This window comes from Opisthocomus hoazin, chromosome 7 (genome assembly GCF_030867145.1).
Source record: "Opisthocomus hoazin isolate bOpiHoa1 chromosome 7, bOpiHoa1.hap1, whole genome shotgun sequence".
Classification (NCBI taxonomy): Eukaryota; Metazoa; Chordata; class Aves; order Opisthocomiformes; family Opisthocomidae; genus Opisthocomus; species Opisthocomus hoazin.
Genome location: NC_134420.1, coordinates 27723921 through 27747014, shown reverse-complemented (window position 1 = coordinate 27747014; position 23094 = coordinate 27723921). Strand labels below are relative to the sequence as shown.

At 46.9% G+C, this 23094-nt stretch overlaps 1 protein-coding gene across 4 annotated transcripts in view; it reads right to left on the bottom strand.

Moving 5' to 3' along the window:
• ACCS (1-aminocyclopropane-1-carboxylate synthase homolog (inactive)) overlaps nucleotides 1–14320 on the bottom strand; it is a 31210-nt gene extending 16890 nt beyond the window's left edge. For 2 of the 4 annotated variants that reach the window (XM_075426174.1, XM_075426175.1), the window contains exon 1: nucleotides 809–1494. In XM_075426174.1, coding sequence (XP_075282289.1) covers nucleotides 809–1448 — 640 coding nt within the window. In that variant the 5' untranslated portion in view covers nucleotides 1449–1494. Of the gene's footprint in view, nucleotides 1–596; nucleotides 777–808; nucleotides 1495–14175 lie in introns of those variants that run through there. The other 2 variants (XM_075426177.1, XM_075426176.1) reach the window with 2 other exon arrangements.
• Between the last annotated feature and the right edge of the window lie 8774 nt (nucleotides 14321–23094).

Sequence of the window (23094 nt, the reverse complement as noted above, 5' to 3'; positions counted from 1 at the left end):
TCAGACATTAACCTCACACCCGTTACCGTCTCTCTTCTTCCCCATCACGCCACGCTCTTCCATCAGCCTGTCCTAGACCGGTTTGAAATCCCCAGGATTTCCAGACTGCACCCTTCCTGGCAGCCAAGCAACGGCCGGCTGCACGTTCAGCGCAGGAGCTTCATCTCCTGTAAACAGATACTCCATTTCCACCAGTGACTTTCAAAAACATCTTCTTTCCAAGTCCTAATGGATAGCTTAGAAAGCCAGGCAATTATTATTCCCAAGTACTTTCCACCGCTGAGTGTCCTAAAAAGATTACATCTGGAAAATATTTTAAAAAAATGCAAGAAAAGTTTCACCTGCAGGTTTACAGTGTAGCCATGGCAGAAGAGGGTCTCCTGATACAATTCAGCCTGAGGACAGCAGACAGCCCTGGTGACGTTAAAATGGTACCAAAAAGCATGCAAATTTTTTTTTTTAATAAGCTAAGTACTGTCAGCATTATATGCAGCAATCTAGCACAAATGCCCAGCCCAGATTACAGCAGGCACGCCAGCCCTTTGGGTTTCGTACACAATATTTGGCCCAGTGCAGTAATTTCACATTTTATTTACCTGCAGCAAGATACGTTTCGGGAATGGTCAGAACACCATGACTGCAGGTACCAGCCTTCTACCTTAAAGCTTTTTGGGACACGGAAAAATAAGGATCCAAACATCAGTGCAAAAAACCAGGTGTCTATCTTGCCACCAGAAAAACAAAAAAATCTCTCTTTCTGGGAAACCGGGCAGAAACCTTATGCTGGGATGTAAAAGGCTATCCCTACCTGAAGGTGAAACACTGGTTTCAATGGGAATCTCCACCCTGGAGATGGGAGAGTCATTCTGGGCCCTCTCCAAGAAGGCTCTCTCCATCTCATGCTCTTCAGGGGAGCCCTGCTGGTAAGACATGGATGGTGGGGGCTCTGGGGTCAAGCAGTGCTCATCAGAGTTCACCTCCTCACATTTGATCTCCATCAGTTCGGGGTGCTGGGAGTGTCCAAAGGGCAGGGCCGAGGCGGCAAACTGGTGATGGTGGTAGCTCTCCACCATGCTGCCCTGCAGCACCTGCTGAGCCATCACGCTGCCGCCCAGCGGCCCGTACGCCAGGGCGGGCCGGCTGGTCAGCACCCGGTCCATCACCTCGTAGAACTTCCAGGTCCGGCCGCCCCGCGGGGCCTTGCTGTTGTCCTTGATCCGCCGGTACTCCAGCTTCATCTTCTTGATCTTCTCCCGGCACTGGTCGCCCGTCCGGTGGATGCCCTTCTCCCGCAGCACCTCGGCGATGCGGTTGAAGACGTGCTGGTTGCGCAGGCAGCTCTCCAGCTCCAGCTGCACCGACTCGTCGGCCCAGAGCTGCAGCAGCTCCACCACCTCGGGGTCCGACCAGTTGCTGCCGCGCTCGTACTTCTTCCCCCGAAAATCCATCGCTGCCGGGCCCCGGCGGCGGGCTGCCGGCGGGCCGGGGGCTCGGCCCCAGCGCGGCCCAGCGCCCCCGGGCCGGCGCCGGGAAGGGGCGCCGAGGGGGGCCGGGGCCGCCGGGGACGGGGAGGCGGCGGCACCGCGGGGGGTCCCGGCCCGGCCCGGCCGGCGCCCCCGCCCCGCCCGGGGGCCCGGGCCCCCCGCCGGCAGGGGGCTCTCGCAGCCTGGCCCCGGAGGGCGTCGGGGCGGCCCGGCCCGCCCCCAGCCCCTAGCGGGCCGCACGGCGGGGCTCGGCCCGGCTCGGCACGGCTCGGCCCGGCACGGCTCGGCTCGGCCCCTCCGCTGGAGCCGGGAGGAGCGAGCTGGCGGGGAGCCGGGCCGGCATGTTCACATCCGGGGTGACGCACATGCGTGCGGCCCTATTCCGGGATAACTTTAGTCCGTGCCAGGCGCTCGCCGCGCTCCCGGGGCCGCGCCGGGCTGGGCGCGGCGCCGCGGGGTCCCTGCGCCCGCCCTCGGGCCGCGCCGCGCTCGGCACCGCCCGCCCGGCCCCGCCCGGCTCTGCCAGGCACGGCTCGGCACGGCCTCGCCCGCGGGCTCCCCCGGGCGGGGCCCGGGCAGCGGCGGAGGCCGGGCCGGCTGCCGTCCCGCACCCAGAGGGCTCGGCCAGCTGCCGGTGCGGAGGGACCGGGCGCGGCACCGGTTCACGCCGCTGCTCGCCGCACCCCCGGCCGTCCCCGTCCTGTGCTGGGGCCCTGGACGGGACGGAGGGATGCGGGGAGCGAGTGCGGGGTTTCTTTACTCTGCCCCGCCGTCACCGGGCCGAACTCCTGCAGGGATCGGCGATGGCAGCGCTCGAGGCTTGGATGGAGCGCGTCGCACCGTGGGTTTGGGGATTTCGGGCTGGACCTGAGCCCGGTGGGGTGAGGACTGAGCCCCAAGGCAGCGAGGGTGAACGTAAACCCAGGAATTCAGGAGAAAACCAGCGTGCCCACATCCCGTATCGCAGTTCTCGCGGCTCATACAGGTTGTCAAGCGCGTACGAGGGCTGTGATTTTCCATCAAAAGATCTGCATCGCAGCGACGTGGGGTTTGTACCCGACCCTTACTAATTTCCCCTCTGGATCTTAATGTCATTCACGGCCTCTATGATTCCATTTCTCAGTCTGTGAAATAGAAATAAGAATCTTGATCTTTGTTTTATCTTGTGAAATACTTTGAACGCTGTCTCCATGGGGGAAAAAAGAAAGAGACAAGACTTAGCTTTAACAATGCTATTACCTTTCCTAATAACTTTAATCAGACAGTAGCGTGGATTTTTTCCCGTGTTCTGCTTAACTAGAGTTTGTACTTCCACACCCCTGTAAGAAAGACGTGCTTTCACTTTCCTAGGGTTTTTCATGGGTACAACACTCTCTGTTCTACGAACACAGACTGAACTGTGTCAGGATGTTTATGCCGACTCTGTGCTGGAGTACACAAAGACCAGGGCAACAATGAATAAAGCCACTGATGACAGAAGTTTATAGTAAATATAAATAGATTAAAGGCAGCATGGAATAGTCTTTTTAAAAAGCTTTTTGAAGAAGCCCGAGAGCCTGGCTGCAGCCTGTTATACCAAAGGGCCGTAACTTCGCCAGGCAGCCGTAGAGCATGCTCAGGAGTAACTCAACACACGCCCTGGCTTTGGAGAGAGTCATTATTTCAAAATGCAAGCATTAAAAGGGATGGAACCTAGATTCACTGTATAAAACAATAATAATAAATCTTGAACTACTGTGCATGGTTCAGTTATTTCCACCTTTTTATGCCACGCAAAATGGAAACTTGATTTTTTAAAACGAAATTAAGAGCTTCCCTTGCAATCATGTGTCAGGCATGCATGGCATTGAGAACAAACATATCACATGCACTTACATTGCTGAGAAAATCGTTTGGGCTGTCAGGTCTTTGAGCTGCTTTTCCAGTTCAGATGGAAAAGAGGACTAAGTGGAGCTGTGTTCCCAAAGTGCAAGAAGTGACAGTGTTGAAATGTGCATGGTGCAAGCTACTGAGAACTGCAAAACCACAAGGAAAGACTTTGCTTTTCACGCAGCAAGCTCAGGAATGCAGAGCGCGTGTGTCAGAGAGTACATGCTCTATGCTCAGAGAATTTCATGCCTCGGCTTTGTCTCAGCAGATGACAGCCGCGTGCCGCAGTTACAGGGCATGCCTTCTCTGAACAAACTGCACACCACGACTCGTTTTCTAGCAAGCTGTGACGTGTGATCCTGAAAATACCCCCTTTTAAAGTGGTGTTAAGCTTCACTATTCTGTGAAGTTTAGTTTATTGTAGGTGTCCAAGTCATCGATGCAACTAGTCGATGACCAGCTGAATGTTAGACAACAGTGTTTGCCCTGCTCGTTGCAGGCCAGACTGGGGGACCATGCTCTCCTGCCAGTGCCTGTAAACAATAATATTCAAAATAAGTTTTCATTAAATTTGGAGTCTAGCTCAATGGCATGGTCACAGATGGCACTGAAATGAAATCCCTGGAAGCCAAAATTTCTGTATATTTACAGCACATAGGCAAGGTGAGCAGAAGGGGCCCGCTGACTATCAGGCCTTCAGCTGGGAAACGTGACAACCATCACGGTGGCTTTGGTAGCGGAAATTTTCACGAGAGCAGATGGAGGCCTTGCAAAACCTCTCTGGCCTTTTGGCTCACGCCCTTCTTGGCTCTGTGGGATGGATGCAGTGGGATGGAGGTGTTCATGGTGGGATGGAGGTGGGGTGGAGCTGCTTGTGGCGGGGTGGAGGTGGGGTGGAGGTGCTTGTGGCGGGGTGGAGGTGCTTGTGACAGCCCTCCTGCCGGGGCCACAGCTCGCCGGCCAGCGTGGCAATGGGTGGACGGTCCCTGCAGAGGGTGCTCCAGCCCCAGCTACCGTCCTCCAGCAGGCCAGGCCACCCTGGGGCTGTGGCCTGCTTTGGGTTTTGCTGGAAACCCTGCGGTGGGAAGGAGCTCATGCAAGCAGGGGGACCTTGGCAGGCCGGGAATGCGTCAGCGAGAGATGTAACCGGAGGGTCGGCTGCCCAACAGGCCTGTTTTCCAGAAGTTCGGTACGTGGCTCTCCACGGTTCAGCATAAAAGGAAGTTTCTGCTGCAGCTGAGTAAAACACAACTCTCTTCAACAGCCTCTGACATGGCAAAGGATGCTGGTGTGACTCCTACAGTGCCGTAGATCAGAGGACAGTTACTTCCCTGGATGTATCAGGAACAGTGTGGCCAGCAGGAGTAGCGAGGTGAACGCGCCCCTGTACTTGGCACTGGCGAGGCCACACCTGGAGTACTGTGTTCAGTTTTGGGCCGCTCACTACAAGAAGGACATTGCGTTGCTGGAGCATGTCCAGAGAAGGGCAACGAGGCTGGTGAGGGGTCTAGAGAACAAGTCTTACGAGGAGCAGCTGAAGGAACTGGGGCTGTTTAGTCTGGAGAAGAGGAGGCTGAGGGGGGACCTTATTGCTCTCTACAGCTACCTGAAAGGAGGTTGTAGCGAGGTGGGTGTTGGTCTCTTCTCCCAAGTAACTAGTGATAGGACAAGGGGAAATGGCCTCAAGTTGCACCAGGAGAGGTTTCGATTGAATATTAGGAAAAATTTCTTCACTGAAAGAGTTGTAAAGCTTTGGAATAGGCTGCCCAGGGAAGCGTTTGAGGCACCATCCCTGGAGGTAAAGACGTGTAGATGAGGAGCTTAGGGACGTGGTTTAGTGATGGACTTGGCAGTGTTAGGTTAATGGCTGGACTCGATGATGTTAATGGTCTCCTCCAACCTAAATGATTCTATGATTCTACGTGATAGTGACTGCTGGCAGCACTTTGCTTAAAAGCCCAGCAGCACTGTAAGTGGAACCACAACCATCTGATGCCTGTTTCCATATTGACTTGGAGTCAGATGAGTTGAGTGCTCTCAGGCTTAGTTCCTAAGAGATGATGCTGGTAAAAATTCTTTGCAATAATTGCAGCTTAGAAATTAAAGTCCAAATAGCCCATTGAGACTAAAACATTCTTACATCTCCCTAGTTTGGTAGACAGTATAAATAAATGAGAGATTTTGCCATGTTATTGGGCAAACCACAACAAATTGAAACTCCCTTAATTCTGCTAGTTTCTCTGGATCTAAGCTGATGCCCTGGCCAGGGATGGTGCGGAAGACAACCCCCAGGCACTGTCTGTTCTGCATCGTAGCACCAAGACTGCCAAGGGGCACTGGGCAGCTGAAGCCGTCAAGCAGCATTTATATTTCCATTCTTTAAAAACTGACCATCATAGAGAAGTTGGTGGAAAACACTCTTTCTGCTTCACAAAGTTTTTGATGTAAATTGTATCAGTAAGATTGATTATCCACTCAATCCTCCTGCAAAAACCCTCAGCCCAGCCACTGGAAACCACAAAATGATGACCAAAATAAACCACCTAAACCGAAACTAAGGCAGGATCTTATATGTACCAGGATCTTCCTTCCTAACTCGTTGCTTATGCTTCCATCTGTCTATTTCTTTGGAGACAAGTTTATGTCTCACTGGCTTTCAGAGCAAGCAAGCCGCAACAACCATTACAGATGCCTTCTCTTAGGCTTCTTATTGCATTGGCAGGCACAGCGGGGGTACAGTTGGCCTCGTTAAATTAAGACATCATTTTAATAATCAGATTCAGCACATGGACACAAGAGAAGAGAAAGTTTCTGAGGGACTCCTGCTCCCAACACATGCCTGAAGGGTTATTTAAGGTACTTTTCAGTAAAGCCCACAGAGGGCAGTAGGACAGTCTTCAAAAACCTTTTGTAAAGCAGAGCTGAACAAACTGCAGAAAAAAAGAAGAGTTTGATTACTAAGCCACTAGATTTTCTGGGACTGTCCCCCCCCGTGTCGATTTTTTAACTGATTAAACAGCACGTCACGTTTTCTGTGAAACCCTGGGCAGACCCACGGGACCTGTCCGGTTGAGGGCAGAGAGAGCTATTGGAAGTGCTGAGTGTTTTCCACCCTCAAAGTCAGTGTAACATCCACACAAACAACTGAGAAACTGTTTTTCCTGATTTCTGTGCAAATTCATAAGAACTGGGCCTGCTTACTCATCCCATGCAACCAGTTAATGGTATTCCCTGGAGCAGGAATCAGTGACTGGGTTGGGGTGTTTTAAGTACCGGCTAACCCCCTGATTAATAACAGAGATAAAGTGAATCTGAGTGTCTAAAGTCACGTTAGAGGGATTCAAGAAAGGGAATGGATCCAGGTTCCTAGGACCAAGCCTACTTCTGCAATTTCAGGCCTGCTACTTCTGCAATTTCAGGCCTGGACAGGACTAAAATGAAGAGAGAACAATTCTCTGCTTCAGAGATATCTGAATTCCTGTAGATTCAGCTGCCGTAATACAATTTCTGCAAGTCACGACTGAATAAGTGCTACACATGAAATGGTGACAAATTTCAGGGCAGGAGCGAATTGCGCTTCAGATAAACTGGTGAGCACACCACAGTTAACTAGGGAGTGACAGCGTCTGTGTTTTCTTCTTCAGGATGAAGTAACAGCATCTGATGCCCCGGGCAAGAAATCAAACCCAATGTGTCCATTAGGGCAAATAAGTTTAACTTTCTGTATAATATTGGCACTTATTCGCAGAGAGAGTTCTTGCAGTGCTTCACATCCTGTGTGTCCCTTCACTAAGGCTTGCCAGGTACCTCATGGCCAAGGCAAGCAAAGGCACCCATCACTTGCAGATTCACATGTACATTTATTTTCCTTGCAGGGCTGGTGGAAACCTTCCCTTTCTAAATGCAGAGATTTTGCATTGCCCTGGAGAAATAAACCCTGAGAGGCTTCACCATGAAGGACACACAGTGTGGCAGATGACGAAGTGACCTCTGTTTGCAGTTTCTTCATGGTCACTGATACTGGAAGAAGACTGCAGCGAAAAACTGCACTGAAGAGAGTAGAGGAAAAGAAGAGGTACTGGCTCTAGCTGGCAAATGAGAACTCAAAGTTGCTTCCATCTTGACATGCTGTTTATATTAGCCAGTCATGCATTTTTATTTGTCTGGTTTCTTTCTTTTTTGGCCATTGCTGCTTCTTGGGCTGGCTCTGGTCTGTACTGTGAGTTCTTTGCAAGGAGATGCGCAAATGTTTTCTCCCTCTCTGCTGCCAGAAAACAACATGGGTCATTTCAGAACCCACAGACACCGAGCCAAGAAGTCCTTTTTGTGGCCTCCGAACTCACATCTGAAAAAAATCTCAGCTTGAAAAGATAAGGTTACTGGTTTTATCACAGGAAGTTATGTGTTTTGATGATATTATCCTTCATCCTGCAAGTGTCTTATATGTATCTTATATGCTCAGGAACACAGCAACAACCTGCAGGCATATATGTGTTGCTGTATTGTTCTACAAAATCAGGACACGCTAACACCAAAATTGCATCACTGAGCTAAACACAAGAGATAAAATTCTTCTGGTATTGACACAACAAAACCAGATATCAACCCGTTTCCGTCTCTGTGGCTGGCTGGACTGTGCCCTTCAGTTGCCGTAAGTTTTTTTGTCCCTTTAGTTTTAAGTAAGGCATATTCAGGATCTGTCACCATTTGCCTTAAAAGAGAACAGCCAAAGGCAAGGAAAAGAGCAGGCTAACTGGCCCTTCTCTGATGCTAAGTTTAGACTCAAAGACCTGCATGTTTGGTCTGATACAGTAAACAGTCAGGGTTAAATTTCTAGGTAAAACCACAGGTGAGAATTCTTCTGTATTTTCATTTGTAACAGAAAGGAGTTTACACCACTTCTGCCTGAAATAACTACATGAGCTGAAATTGGGACCTTGTTTCCTGTAGCATGACTAAAAGCCAAGCAAGATACTTCTAACATGCCCCCAGCAAGACCTGTTCATTCACACGGAGCCTTTTCTAACTGGGGGTAGGGTGTGTGCCAGTGTAGTTTTTTTGCAATTACAGGAGAAATTAAGTGTTTACACACAGTGGGAAACCATGTATGGAGAGAAGACTTTCCTACAGAGCTGTGTTGCTGGCCTGCAGCACCCACTGCTATGAGTGTCCTTGGTTTTCACAGGGCTCTGCCAGTGCAACTCAATCTTAGTGTGCCAGAGCCCCGCAGCTATTCTGCTCCAGCCTCGCTGTGCTGACAGCAGATCATCACCCTCATCCTGACCTTCTTTTCTGCTCTGCCAGGCCTGAGAATAACAAATGATGCTAACATTTACTGGTAGCCTTGTGTCTGAGGCCACAAAACTCATGTCACTGCTTGCCTTGAACAGAGCTACAAAGGCAGCATCAGTGCATCCATCCAGCTCAGCCGTGCTCAGCTGCTGCTTTCCTGAACTGAGTATAACCCTCAAAATGGAACATTCCCCTCCCAGATGGTCAGTGCTATCTATCCTTTCTTAGTAACTGCTAGTAAATAGTCTTTTTTTTTTTTTTTTAAGCTTTCCTTTGCAGTCAGTTCACAAGAGCTAGAGACCTTTCTGCTCTCCTTCCCTCATTCTCCCCATCTTCTGCAAGAGCTTCAGTGATTTTGCCTTAAAAGTCAGTAACTGCTCCCAGGAACATTGATTGTTCTTGTGTAAGCACCAGTACACTCAGGAAACGGCTCGAGACTCTGTGGGATGACATCGGTCCTGCTGAACTGCGTAACACCAGTTGCCAGAACTGTACAACTCTTTGGTGCCTCATCCAGCTAAGCTATGTTTATCTGAACTTGATGTGGCCCAGAAAAGAAATTCCATTTTTTAAATACTGTTCTAATGCAAACTTCTTGACAACAGGCTGGGAAAATCATTACTGTCTCGCTGTGCAAGGGAGTGAATGACAAGGAGGTTTTTGAGCTGCCTGAAATAAATTTTTAGGTAAGGCTAGCAGAAAATTTATGCTAACACTTAAATTCAAACAACCACATTGAATTGCTTGCTATCTGGGAAGGAGACATAACGAGAAGTTAGAACAGCACAAGGATCTGATACCTTCAATCAGATATTTGTTAGTGCTGCCAAGAGTCTATCTTCCCTTCAGAGTAATATATGGATGAAAAAAATAGCTCAGGGAAAGAAACATGGAGGTGGTCGGGATGGAAGTCAGTTCTCCCAAGACTGGAAATCCTTCCAATTTCCCACATGGACCTAGAACCAGAACCTGAAATGTCTTTAAAGCCAGTGGCCCCCAGACACTTAAATTGAAGCCAGAGAGAGGATCTTCTTGTCCTGATGGTTGTGCAAACTGTCTTCAGTATTTGGAGGATGCAGAAACAGTCAACAAAAGTGTGCAGGTGCTGCTGCTATCTTTGTTTCTAAAAGGGTTGCCAAACACCTCTTTTCTTCGTTATTGAGTGATTTCTCCTGCCCCTGCCGCTTGTGTGGCATGAGAATGGCTTCCTGATGCCTGACCCTTATCTTCCCTCCTGCAGTCTAAGTTGTAAGGGAAAATTCTTGTCCTATCTACCACTGGCTCAGAAAACTGTTTGTCTTCTTTCTTTCACAGCAAGCTGAGAAGTTAGCATACAGCCTTCTTATCTTGACGAACTCAAAAAACAGAGAATATCTTTTCTAGACTTCTGATTATTTGGGGTTCTTTACTGTCAACTCTCTTAAACCCATCTACAGCTTTTGGGAAATCTAGCATCCACAATTAGGCATAACACTCGAGCCAAAACTCCACCAGTGCTAAGCAGAGAAAGGAAACTGTTTCAGAGACTATACTTGTGTCTGTTTGTCCTAGGATCTTAACAGTAGCAAAACACTCGAAGCACATTCATTTTGTGATCCGTTGTAACTGCCAAAACCTTCCCTATTTACTGTCCTGCAAGCCATTGCCTACCTTGTATTTGTGCAGTAGATTATCCATTCCTACTTTGTGCCTGTCCATATCAAATATTTTTCCATTTGGTCCTCCAACACCTGAAGACCCCTTTGAATTCTGACCCTGTTCTCCTGCATGCTTGCATGCCCCCCAGCATGACACTGCCATCACATTTGGTAAGTATTATCTCTGCTGCACCTACAAAGCCATTAACGACAAAACTGACTGACCAGGGAGACAACCTGCAGCCCCCTCATCGCTCTCTTCCCGTTTGACGCAAACCTCCAAGGGCTGTTCAGTGAATAGGTTTTTCCATGGGGCTGTGCACCCATGTTCCACGAGTTTCACCTAGGGTGTATGTCTGTAGCTGGTGTATGAGTATCACATGAAGGAGCACAGAAAATCTTACCCAACTCAGAATATAGGACATCTCCTTTTTCTTTCCTGGTAGGTTACTGTCAGAAAAAAAAAAAAAAGAGGCCAAACTGATAGAATTTCTGCTTGACAGGCCTGCGTGCCTGCAACTTATCACCTCGTTATCTTCTATATGCTTACGCAGAGCTCATTTGTTCCACTTTTTCCAGGAATTGGAACTGGGGTGACTACTACCCAGTTCTTGTCACCTCTTTCTCTCCCTTCTTCAAAGGCCATCATGACGTGCGCTCTTTTCCTACATTTTGGGATCTCGTCCATTTCCCTTGATATCTCAAAAATAAATACTAACACTCCTGCAGCTGTCTCAGCCAGTCCCCTCAATGCTGGCCTTCATCAAGTGGACATGAAGCCATCTATCTAAGCAGTGCCTGAGCAATCCTACGATTGTGCTGTGTACTGAGCAGTGCTACACAAAGCCAGCTCCAATCTGTCAGGAATCCATTCCCTCCGACACTGGTCCTGAGCCAACCCAGTCCTCAAAGCAGAACAACCACGTCTGTGCAATGCTGGGTCTGACCTCATTACCTCTGCCAGACCCGACTGTTTCTTCTCACTCCCTGCACTACGGTCGTGCAGACCCATCCAGGAGGCTGCCACAAAGCTAATTAGATCTGCTGGTCCTGAGCTGATTTGGTCCAACATGCAGCTCCTTCATCCCAACATCCAGTGTATTCTCCCTTACCAGCCAATTAATAGTGAGTCAACTAACAGTCATCCCACTACACCGGTCCAGTTCCAAAAAACTCAACAGAAGGAAAAAAAAATTACTCTTAGAAATATAGCTGTTGGTCATCCCAATCTTGTTTACTACTGTAAAATAGGTAAATACCTCATGCATGGTTACAACTGTAACCTTACAACTCAGTCATACAGCTTGCTCCCACTTTACATCTAAGAAAGAGAGGCACAGGGCAATTCAGTGACTTGTCACAGGTCAAAAAGAACACGTGCGGAGAAGTACCAACAAAAGATGCTGGCTGTCTTCTCCAAGTTCAGTGCCTCACAATGACGGCAGCATCATTTATCCAGAACAAAGATACTCCTGAAATGAACTATACCAATTGTCTTAAGCAAACAGAAATATTTCCCCATACCTTACAGCTGAAGCAAAACACAGTTGGAGTAAGATAATAATATTTTGCTCTTACCTGCGGATGTTGCTAGCAGAAATAGAAATGGGCTGGTGGACAGTCAGGCAGATTTTGCCTTATTATCCTGGGCACAGCTACAGTTAGAACTCTGGCAAAACGGCTGAGGAAGTGCTGTCTTTTGAGTTTATTTACTTTGTCAGGTGTGTTCATTAGGCTCAGATTGCATCAAGGAGCTCTCAACAAAGCATGTGTAAGACTCACACCCTGCATCACAAGGTTTTCCCAAGCAGAGGCCGTGTCCTTGTGCCCGTGGCTAGGGTCATGTGCCCTCCTTGCAGTATTTAAAGAGCAGCATGTGCACTAGTTATTGACCATCAGGTGCGAGCCTTCTGAAGTGGAAGAGAACATTCAGAAATTGCAGCTATTGCTAGAAATTTCTGAAATTCTGATTCTTTGGGGGCTGACAGGGGTTTTATTGCATTAAGGAAAAGAACAGTGTTTGTTTTGCAGTTTTTGACAAACCTTTTCTTTGAGGACTCAATCTCAGTTCAAACTGTACTGTGTTCAGTCATTTTAACTGTGTGATATTTACTGAGCTGTTGTTAAACAGTGATTCATTCTAGGGAACTTCACAACAGGCTCTAAAAACATTTAAGAAAATACTTCTAGATCTTCAAGTGACAGGCTGTTCAGCTACTGACTGGTCCAGATATCAGTAATAATCAGATATCAGTGCCTTGAAGAATGCCAATGCTAACTATTTTTTCCAACCTCTAACTTCAGATTTGCAAAGACTAGAGGGTTTCTGCACAGATCACCTCCTAACCGGAGACTGTCACAGCGAATTCCCATCCCACAGCCTGAAGGAATACTTCAGACCCCTCTTTCTAAAGCTAATAAATCTCTGGCAAGTTGAGGCCCATCACCCTTTGTAGGGTCTCTCAAGCCTGCCAAAAGCCAGTCTCTGCTGCTGATGTGTTGATGTCATTTTCCAAATATGATACATGGTGGGAGCCAAAGAATCTGGGTTTCTAAGTAATTTTTAAAAATAGTAGACAAGTGTACCACCAGTGAACTGACTCAGGGTACTCATGCCCTGAATACAGCCAGAAGGGGCATATCATGCTCAGTTGAAAAAGGAGACTTTCCCCATGCTGCCCTGCCATCGTTGCACAGCTGGAAATTGGTGAGTGACTGCAAGAGATAAAGAAAATTTTTTCAGTCTCTATTTAAGTCTTCGATGCATCTGGTAAGACTCCAGAAAGGGAACTGCTTTTGTGCCATGGGAGTTGCGCATCAGAAACTGAGCGGAGGCCGGTTCCACCCAAGTCTCCCGCCCAAACTACTGGAATGTGTCCAGGACCATCACCATCCTAGCTGGCACAGGAAAGGAGATGGCAATCACCAGCAGTAAAGATGTGAGCTGCTTGGCTCGAACTTGAGCCAGGTGTCTGTAACTGAGACTGTAGCAGCAGTCTCCATCCTTTGTAAATCAAGGACAGGTGGGAGAGAGGAGACATGATCCCACCTACGGTACTATCAAAGACTCACAGACAAGAGCATTCACATCAAATTCCAAATTTCTCAGCCTGTCAGTCTGTCCTGTTATCTTCTGACTGTGCTCTCCAGGAGTGTCTTCCCCTACCCTTAAAAAGTTATCTTGCTGGCCAGATTTAGTTCATGTCCCTTCACCCCTTTTCCTCTGCAGCTCTGGATCCATTGCAACTGAATAGGGTAATTACCAAGGAAGACACACATAAACCTTCACTTTGAAGTGTGTGCATCATCACTGTCTTTCTTCCCTCTGCTTTCCTGTTTTTCAGTTTGACTGAAACTGCTTTAGTTCAGAAGTGATCAAAATTACAGTAGCTTTTATGAAGGAAAATAGCTGCATTTCAAGTCAGTTATTTAGAAATGATGAATACCTCACAAAAAAACCATTAAGTCTGTTGCTGGCCCAGAGGTCATGACTGAAGCAGGCTGTTTGTTCCACAAGGAAACCTGTCTCTTTCCAATTGGAAGCAAGAAATATTCTGGCAAGCAGAGGCAGCATACATGGAAGTGTGTTCTGCCAGGCCCCAGGCTGCTTCAGTCTGATGGATGGGATTTCATTCACTCTATCTCGATGAAACTCCTCAAAATTCACTAAATTCAAATATACAAAAAGAGAGAAATCAGAGTATATTTATGTTCAGAGAGACAGCACAGATTTCCAAACCAGCTCTCCTCACTAGCGTGCTTCGAACCTTTTTGTCTGCAGACAGAAGGATAGCTCTTCCAGAAAGCACCAGAGCCTGATAAAGCTAATAGTAACCTGCTTTACTAGTAGTAGCTAGTTTTAAACCAGTCCAAATCTCATCTGCATTACCTACCTTTGAGACAAGGGCTTTGCCGAATGTCAGTGGTTGCTCAGTACCCATGAGGCAGTGTCGTCTATCACATACATGTCTCCAGGAGTGGAAGGCACCAGCATGGAAGACCTCCTGCACCAAAGGAGTTGACACTTTGTAGCCTTGTTGTCTCACCAAGCATTCTCTTGTGCTCCAAACCACTGGGGGAAGAGTGAGAGATCATTGCTGTGTCCCTTCCAAACTCAGGTACAAGCCACATGCCTGTCCCATGTGTAGAGAACACGCCAGATGCTCCCAAGTGATGCTGGGGGAAAAAGCACAGGTGATCCACTGATTAAGCAGTCAAGGTCTGGCCGCTGGTCCAAAACCAATCGTAGCTATTTACAGAACAATTTGCAAGAAGGGAGGGAGAAAAGAGGTTTTATTTACAGCTTTCATAGATTTTTCTCCATCAGCTGCTCAGTTAAAAGAAATATGTGTATATTAATATACACAAAAATGTGTAATTCCCTGAGGTCTTTGTATCCCCCCTTCCCATTAATAAAATCAGAAATTAAAACCAGCATCTGTTTTCTAATGAAGATTTTATTACCAACATGTTGAGTTAGCCAACATTCAAAAACAGTAATCCCGACTTCCCCTTTTCCAGGAGACTTGCCTTAAAGCTCCAATTTCTGAGAAATAATAATAAATTTGGCGGTTTTTCAGGATGTTAGTGAGTTTAGACTCACTCCACTTCTAGCTTCATGCTACAAACACAAGAGCTAGGAATGCATTATTTAAATACGAATAAACAAACACTGATTTCCATGGAGCCGGGGCATTAAGAAAAGAAAAAACAATCACAACGTTGATAGCAAAATCCAGACTTTGGCAATGCAGAGCTGGTTCACTTCCTCTCCTATTTGCATTCAGTCAGGCTGTTGGCTTAGCTCTCCCTCTGTCTCTTCCCCCTCTTCCACTGGGAATATTTATTCACATATGACCAGGCTTTAGATGTTTCCCATAAGACTGATGAGCTAATGAGTAAACCATTGGGCCTAGACTGGTGCAAAGATACTGTATGTCTGTGTAACTAGTATCCCTGTTTTAATACTTGCTTGTCACCCAGAAACAGAGTGGGAGCGCTTGATGTTGCTGAATGTGTCTTGGGCAGAGGCTGGAAGCAGGCGTGCAGTGTCTCTCCTCCCTCTCCCAAGCCACTTCAAGGCCTTGTGCCAGCTGACAGGCAACTGATTAAATACAGCATTGTCCTTACCTTGATTAGAGCAGTGTGAAGACCTTTACGACAGGCAGGAGGCAACTGGAAGACACAGCATGCTTTAGCCACTACCAGCCAGGGCAAGCCCATACAGGCAGCCAGTCTTTGTCTTGTCTTGCTCATCTGGACGTGAAGGACCCTTCATGTGGAGTTACTCCAGCGTCACTGAGGATAAATTGGAACTCTTTCTCCAGAATCCCATTTGCTTTGAATTTCCCGTACTGCCATCACATCCAGGGCGGGTGGCAATGAATAAGAAAGAGCTGCTTTTGTGGACATGTCCATTCCGAAGGCTTAGAGCTTGATTCACACAAGCACTAATGTCCAGAAGCAATCCCAAACCTCTAGTACTTTTTCCAGACTTTGTGCTCTGGTTCACAGCCTCTGTCAAAATTAGCTGCAACAGTGTAAGTAAGGCAGACGGTCCTAGCTGTCTGTTTTACTTCTCTGCTGAAGGTCATCACTCCTACAGATTGTGGTAACCTCTGGCAAACTTCTGCATCAACTTCTACAGGAGGTTTTGAAATCTCTGAAACCTTTGCAGACAAAATCACTGGGGACAGATTCAGAACTCATAGCAGTAGGTGACGTTTGTCTCAAAGATGAGCAGTACAGTGCCTATGCTCCAAGTGAAGCATGCTTTGCCATAATGTCGCTCCATGTTTGTAGAAAGTACTGAAAGATTGAGAGGAACGAGATGAAGAAACACAAAGGTGCTGATCTTCAGTGAAAGAAATTGATCTGTGCTAGGAGGGGCCTGGGACCCTACTGGATTCGGAAGTCACATCACACTGTGATCTTTCAGTGCTCTGGGTTTAGAAGTGAGTTGAGTGTGGTGGTACCTTACCTCTGATACGAGACTCAAGTGAGATGCTGTGCTGATTACAATGGTTGATAGTTTAAGTATAGGCCTTCCCCAGTCTGCTCCAAGACTTTTCGTAGGAAAGGTGTGACACTTTCTTCTTCTGCACGTACTAAATAATCTCATTTTATTCTGAGGGATATTCAGAGCGCTTTGGTGACACAGCTTCATTGCCTTCTCCTAAACATTTAGCTGTGCAAGTTCATGCTGTTGGTGTCTGGAATGTCTCAAGATGGAAGAGGGAAATGAGACTGCCTGGAGCTAGGCCCAGCATTTCTCTGGCAAATGTACATCAAATAAAACAAAAACATTTACAGACATAAATAAGAGATGAGAGATCAGAGGGGAAGAGGAGGGAGGAACCCAGATCTCTCTCCCACTGTGTCCAGCTTTAACTCAAACACAAACATTGGAGATGGGGGAAGGGGGCAGAGGAAGAGGAGGAAACGATACACAGAAAAGAATGTGAAAACGCTGTACATTCCAAGCACAATCTCAAACCTGCCAGGGAGACAAATGGGAATAAACAGGTAACAGTGTGCAGCCTTTCATGGGAAATCTTCCATCTGCAGGAATTCTCTTCATTTCTGCCAGACCATGTCTCACTGGTCTTTGTTTCCCACCATTGGCTGATTCTGGATTCACAGGCCTTCTCTGCAGTTAACCACAGCAAATATTTTGAGCAAAAGTCACTTTGCATCTCACACAATATTGAAGCAGAAACCTAAGGGAAGCACCAGAGCTAATAGATTCACTTTAATTATAAAATGATTTCTTTTAAAGCAGCATGTTTAAAGCAAGTAGAAAAGGAAGCAACATTTCATCTACATATCAGAGGGCAATTCACTCCATCTCTCTTTCAACCTTCACTTTTCTTTCTGATGTGGTCAATGAGATGGCAGCTGTGGTGGTGGTTTCTGGGTAGAACAGAACTACCCCCTAAGAATACGATGAAGATCTGCCACTAAACAGCACAGCTGAGAACTTGATTGCTATGGCCTCAGGAAAGAGTCAAGGAGATGACTGAAGCAAAAGGATCTGCTTTCATTCTAGAGGTGTCCTGAGATAACAATGTTTTCATGGACTTTGAGTCAATATGTAGTGTTCTTTCAGGGAGTTATAGCTTTAGCTTACTTTCCACTAAACCAAAACATCACTGTAGCAGTATTCCTTCTAGAAAGCAGGAATATCTGTGAGTTGCTCTCAGAGATGCATAAATAGGTGCTGAGAATTTTTTTCAATTTCCACATAATTAGGTGATATTGGGGTAGGAATGCTCATCCAGATAAATTCAAAATACCCATTTCAGCAAAAATGCAGCAGGTGGAAATCTGGCATAAACAGTCATTTTCAGCATAGAAGTATCTGAACTAGGGTTCACATCGTTTGTCCATGACATCAAGAAAAGGCAGCTTTAAGAGTCTCAGAAGGTCCTAAGTTGTAGAGAGAGCCAGGCAATGGGAAACTAGGCAAACTGCCTTTACTGATGTTTTACAAACTAAATTAAACCACTTACAAATGATGCAGTAAAAGTATTGCTCAAGTTTCAGCAGTGGTCAAGAACAATCAGTCTTAAGGCATGCTGAAAAGATCACAAAGATAATGCTGAAAAGATCACAAAGATAATACTGAAAATATAGTGGAATTATGGGAATGATAGTTCATCCTCTGAAATAACTGTGTCCAGTTTTCTTTTTCAAAAGAAACAGCCAAAAATAAAATAGAAAATTATGAAGAAGGCACTAGGAAGGTCAAAAGATTATCCATATAAAAATATAGAAAGGGATCCAAAGAAATTGTTCTTTCAGAAGAGAAAGCAAGCAGGTGAGCAGGGATATGGGAGGGCAGGCATAGGCACAACTGCAGAAGACAACATTTGGGCATACCTGATGACCTCAGTTTAAAATGTAAGACCCAGAGAGCACTCAGTTGAAGAAGCTCCAAGTGTAAAACTATCCCACCCACCCTCTGAGCTTGCCACTCACTGGTGAAACAGAGCTGAAGCAAAGTCTTTTAGTTACGATGTGCAGAACCGTTGCACACATGGCTCCACAGGAATTTGAAAGACACGGCCCTTGTCTTGAGAACTTATTTGAGACAAAGTGCTCGTTGGAATGCAAAAAATCCAGCAGAGATTTATGCAAACAGCAGAAGTACTCTCCATAGTTAAACATAGTTATTAACATGGTGCTACCCAGTGTTCATTTTAATAGCATTTTATGCTGTCCTCTGAAGCCTGGGCACAATGATAAGCCCTTGGTCTAAGCCAGCGTGGGAATTCATGTGCTTGAGTCCTGCTAGACTGGCCCTGCACTGAGAAGGTGCTGGTAGACATTTCGTTTTCTAAACCACTTCCACTAAGGGAAATCCGTTTTTCCTTTCCAGGTCCCAGTGGTTTTCCTTCACCCTTCCCACTGGACAGTCTCTCAAGAGTTCACCAGTATTTTGCTCAGGAAAGCGCCTGTGAGCAGTACCTGCTGCAGCACTGGAGAACGGGGCAGCCTGCCGCCCGACTTCCCTGAAGCAGCCAAATTTCTGCTGCCACAGCCTCACGTTTTTGAGAGAGACAGCCTCACATGCCAGGTCCATCAGAGGGGCTGCAACTATTCACTGCCGAATTTGAATGAACAAAAGCCTTTTTCTATTCATCGTTATTCAACGACTTTGGAATTTTCAAGAATAGAACAAATTGTAATGACCATATTTCTGCATTCACGACAAACTAGCACCAACGAAGGGCATAATTAGTCAGATGAATTAGTCTGGGGAGAGGGAGCCAATCTTGGAAGCGTGTGTTTTACAGAGCAATCACAGAGCTCTGGAGATGGGCTCGCGGGTGGGTTTTCCAGGGATGGGGGGTGGAATTACTGAAGCAGCCAGGCCAGCAAACAGCTGCAGTAACAAAAGCACAAACCAGATGCCAGGCCGTGTGAGCTCAGGAGAAAATACAAATGAGGAGCCGACGCTGAACAAGGCATGGGGCACTGACGTCAACAGCATTGCACCAGGAATGTGCTTGGCCCCTGTGCAAACCCAGCTCCACCACAATTCCTCCTGCAAATTCCCCGCAACTCCCATCCAAACTCTCCGCCCTTTGGAGACACTGGACCCCTCTCGTGTTTGTCTGTTGAGAGTACGAGGGGGTGAAATCCTGTTTTCCAATTTGCGTCCCACTGCACAGAGTACGGCGTCTGTAGCAATTAAACCCAACTGGCTGAGGCTGCTTTGAACCCCACAGCTGGGTGAAACCCAGCCTGGAACCAGGCAAGGCATGGCTGGTTTGGGGTTTTGTTAGAAAAGCAGTGAAGGCCAGGTCTGCTCAAGTTCACAAATGCTTTGTCAGACTGGGTTATGCTTTGATCAAGTCTGTTTTGAGAGGAGCAAACGTGCAGAGCAGAGAGATCCAGAGCCAGGTTTTTTCTCAGAGGGCTTCGTGTGGGAGAACTCCGTAAATATCCAGGCAGCCAGAGGTGTCGGCAACTTTGCTCCCATTTCCATGGGTGGGCTGGGTCGCGATGCAGGCACTGACCTGGAATTTGAGGTCACAGTTCAGACAGGCTTATGAAAGTCTTGGCCTTGATAAGAATGAGCAAGGAGGAAGTGCCCAAAGCCCCCTTCCAGAGACAACAGCATCACAGCAATAATGAAGCCAAATGAAGCCCTGGATGAGGGTTTGAACTTGGCAAGCTCAGCCCCATCTCTGGGACCTGCCTGGCCTGGGGCACTCACTCTGTGAAGTCAACCTTTCCTCTAAGACTTTTAGTTTTCTGTAGCCTGGTAAATGTTGTAGAAGGTAGTGCACCATGTAGAGTTTCACAGCTCTGTGTCTGATCCCCAAAGACACCAGACACTGAGAAGAACAAACGTTTTTCAAACCTACAGCAACAATAAACTCCTGACCTGAGCTTTTTGCATTTTCAGGGGAGGTCTGAGCCAGCGGAGGCTCTGGCAGGAGGTGGCAGCTTTATGCCCGTCCCGCGTAGCGCAGCACACCGAGTCACAAGGGTTGTTTGCTCTGCAGAGACTCTCCGTTTCAATGGGTGCATTGCCTGTATGGCCCTGCGGAGCATATCACAGTATGAACAGAGAGCAGATGGAGGCCGAGCAGTCCACGAGACTTCTCCAGCTGTGAATCTACAAAGGACCAAAGAGGAAGCCGTGACAGCTGCTGTCCCCAAGGGACCTGCCAAAGCCCCAGGCGCCACCCAGAGACCTGGGAAGAGGAGCTCAGCTGGTTGTGCTCACCCCCCTCGTCATCCCTCGTTCACTTTGTGCTAAACTGGGCAGGAAAAGTTTTCACTTTTGTAGTCTATTCTTCGTGACCCAGCCTGTCCTCTGTTCAACTTCTGCTTTCTTTCCCTTCTCCTCCGCTCTGGATTTCACCTACGTGTTGCTACAACCTGACAGAAAACACCAATCAGTGCTTGTAAGTAGCTGGGACGGTGTGCAAGGGCAATTCTTATTCATCACCCATGTGCCTCAGCCTAACGACCAGGACTCATTCGATCTGAAACACAGGCTTTGAACTCAACAATTTCTACTGCAAATAACAATCTGAGAGGTTCTGTGGGTTACATAGGTTGCCAGAGAGAATATTCATACAGACTACGCAGTTAGGTAAAGCTAGTGCTTGCAATGGGAAAAGCTGCTCCTGGCCTTCCAAGTACACTAGTTTCAAGGGATTCATCCTAACTCCCAAAGGATTAGCTAGTATGAGGATTAAAAACTACAGAAATAGGACAGAAGAAAAGTAGAAAATGAAAAAGCAGGGCAGACATATTCTTGACCTACTCTATTATCTAATTGCTTTGAAAATTAGAACATTGAAGACTCTGGTAATCATTTGTTAGTTTTTTTATTATTATGTGCTTTCTCAAAATATTTGAATATATGCTGCAGTTTTCACGCACACTGTCAGGGATTACAGGAAAAGAAAGTTCTCCATACAGAGTGATATCACAGCCAGCACGGAAAAAATCTCTGCAGCGTGGGAAGATTGAACTGAACTAAAAAAAAAAAAAGTTACTGACTCAGAAAAAGGGGTTGAACTGCTTTTGCCATGAGAAAAGGAACAGAGAAAAAGGGGTAAAGGAAGGAAAGAAAGTAGGACAGAGCTCACTTAGGAGCACAGCAGCCAACCTGACTTGCCAGTACTCTGGCACAAGTGCAGTGGGGGTCCAGGACCAGACTTGGTGTCCTGGGAGGTCTCTTGCCCTAGATCTGGCAGGGTCAAAGCCTTCCTAGGCTAATCTTGAAAAAGTCAAATCTGCGGTAGTGGGGGAAGGGATGCTATTCTGCAAAAGAGTTTTTTGACAGAATCTGAGAAAATACATCATGTCCTGAAGGAGAGAAAGGACAATCTTGGTTAAGATCTGTGGGTGATGTCCTCTGGGATACTCTTGCTCAGCACGTTAGTGGTAAGACATTGTCAAAGCGGGAATTCAGAGAAGAGAAACAAACGGGAGAGACAACACTGAGATGGACTGTCAGAACTGAGCTGCCTCTGCCATTTGGCTGAGCGACAAAACAGGCAAAAATAAGCAAAAGTTTTTTTATGCATGTGAAAAGGACTTAACTAGAGAGAAAAAAGAGGAAGATGTGACTAAAGAAAAATCATGTAATACAGTAAGTCTGAAAGCTTCAGCACAAGAGTATTACTCAAGTTAGACTGGCCAAGATACTAAGAAATCCTGCAGAGGGACTGGGTTGGTTTTAGCAGAAGAGACAGAAGGGAAAAGAATGATCTGTGATTCTGGGAAATAGCAGAGATCCATTTCATGGCATGTGAGGAAAGGGCGTCAGGTCCTTTGGTAATTTCAAAGACCTAAATGTTTTTTCTGGAGTACTCAGCTCTGATGGTCTGGGGCGGTTATTCTGTTTCTTGAGCAAGGATTTATTGGGAAAGAAAACGTAAAGAACAGCACTGGATCCAACTCCCTGCTCTCCAAAAACCTCCACATTTCCACAAGAGACATGGCGCTTCTTAGTTGCCTGCTGGATCCCACCTCTCTGTTCCACTCCATGCCAGCCCATCTACTCCAGCCTGGAGCTCACGGAAGTTACTAAACCACTCAAGTGCTTAAGTAACATGGAAGTACAACATTACAGAGGAAAGGTTGCGTGAAGGCATCTTTCATCACCTGCTGTTTACCTGCCCAGCACTTCTTCCTGTGCTTCCCTCCCCTAATTGAATCCTAACCTAAAACAACCTGTGTTTTTCAAAAATCTTCCAACCAAGTGACACAAGTGATCCTGCTGATTTCAGCATACAGGAAGAAACCACTCAGTGCAAGCAATAATAATGAAATCAGGCCCTGAAAGTTTAGATTAAACTATGAAAAATTGCATTAGTGACTCATTCTGCCCAGTGACTCCTTGTTTCGGATGCTGAGAAATACAGCTCTGCTTGGAGATGATCTTTGCACGTGAGGACACTAGGAAGAAGGAATAAGGATGTACAACACCATCTCTCAGATGAGAAGAGATAAAACCTGCAGTGCACGTCGGTGTAATGCGACAGTGAAGTGCAGCAGATCTGACTTCTTCCCAGGCTCTTCCCAGATTTCAGTCTCTGTGAAATCTTTGAATCACACCAGATCAGTAACATCCTGAAAGCCATCTGCGTGTGTATCCCAACAGCTGAGCAGTGCAGTCCATCTGCTCAGAGGTTAGCACTTCAGAGTGCCCTGGCAACACAGCGTTGGGTGGAAGAGTAGAGCTGGGCAGGCAAGTGATTACAGTGTGGGACCTGCAGTGGAATACTGTAAGTCACAGACATGGAAAGAGAGGATTCATAAAAAAAAACAACAAAAAAAAC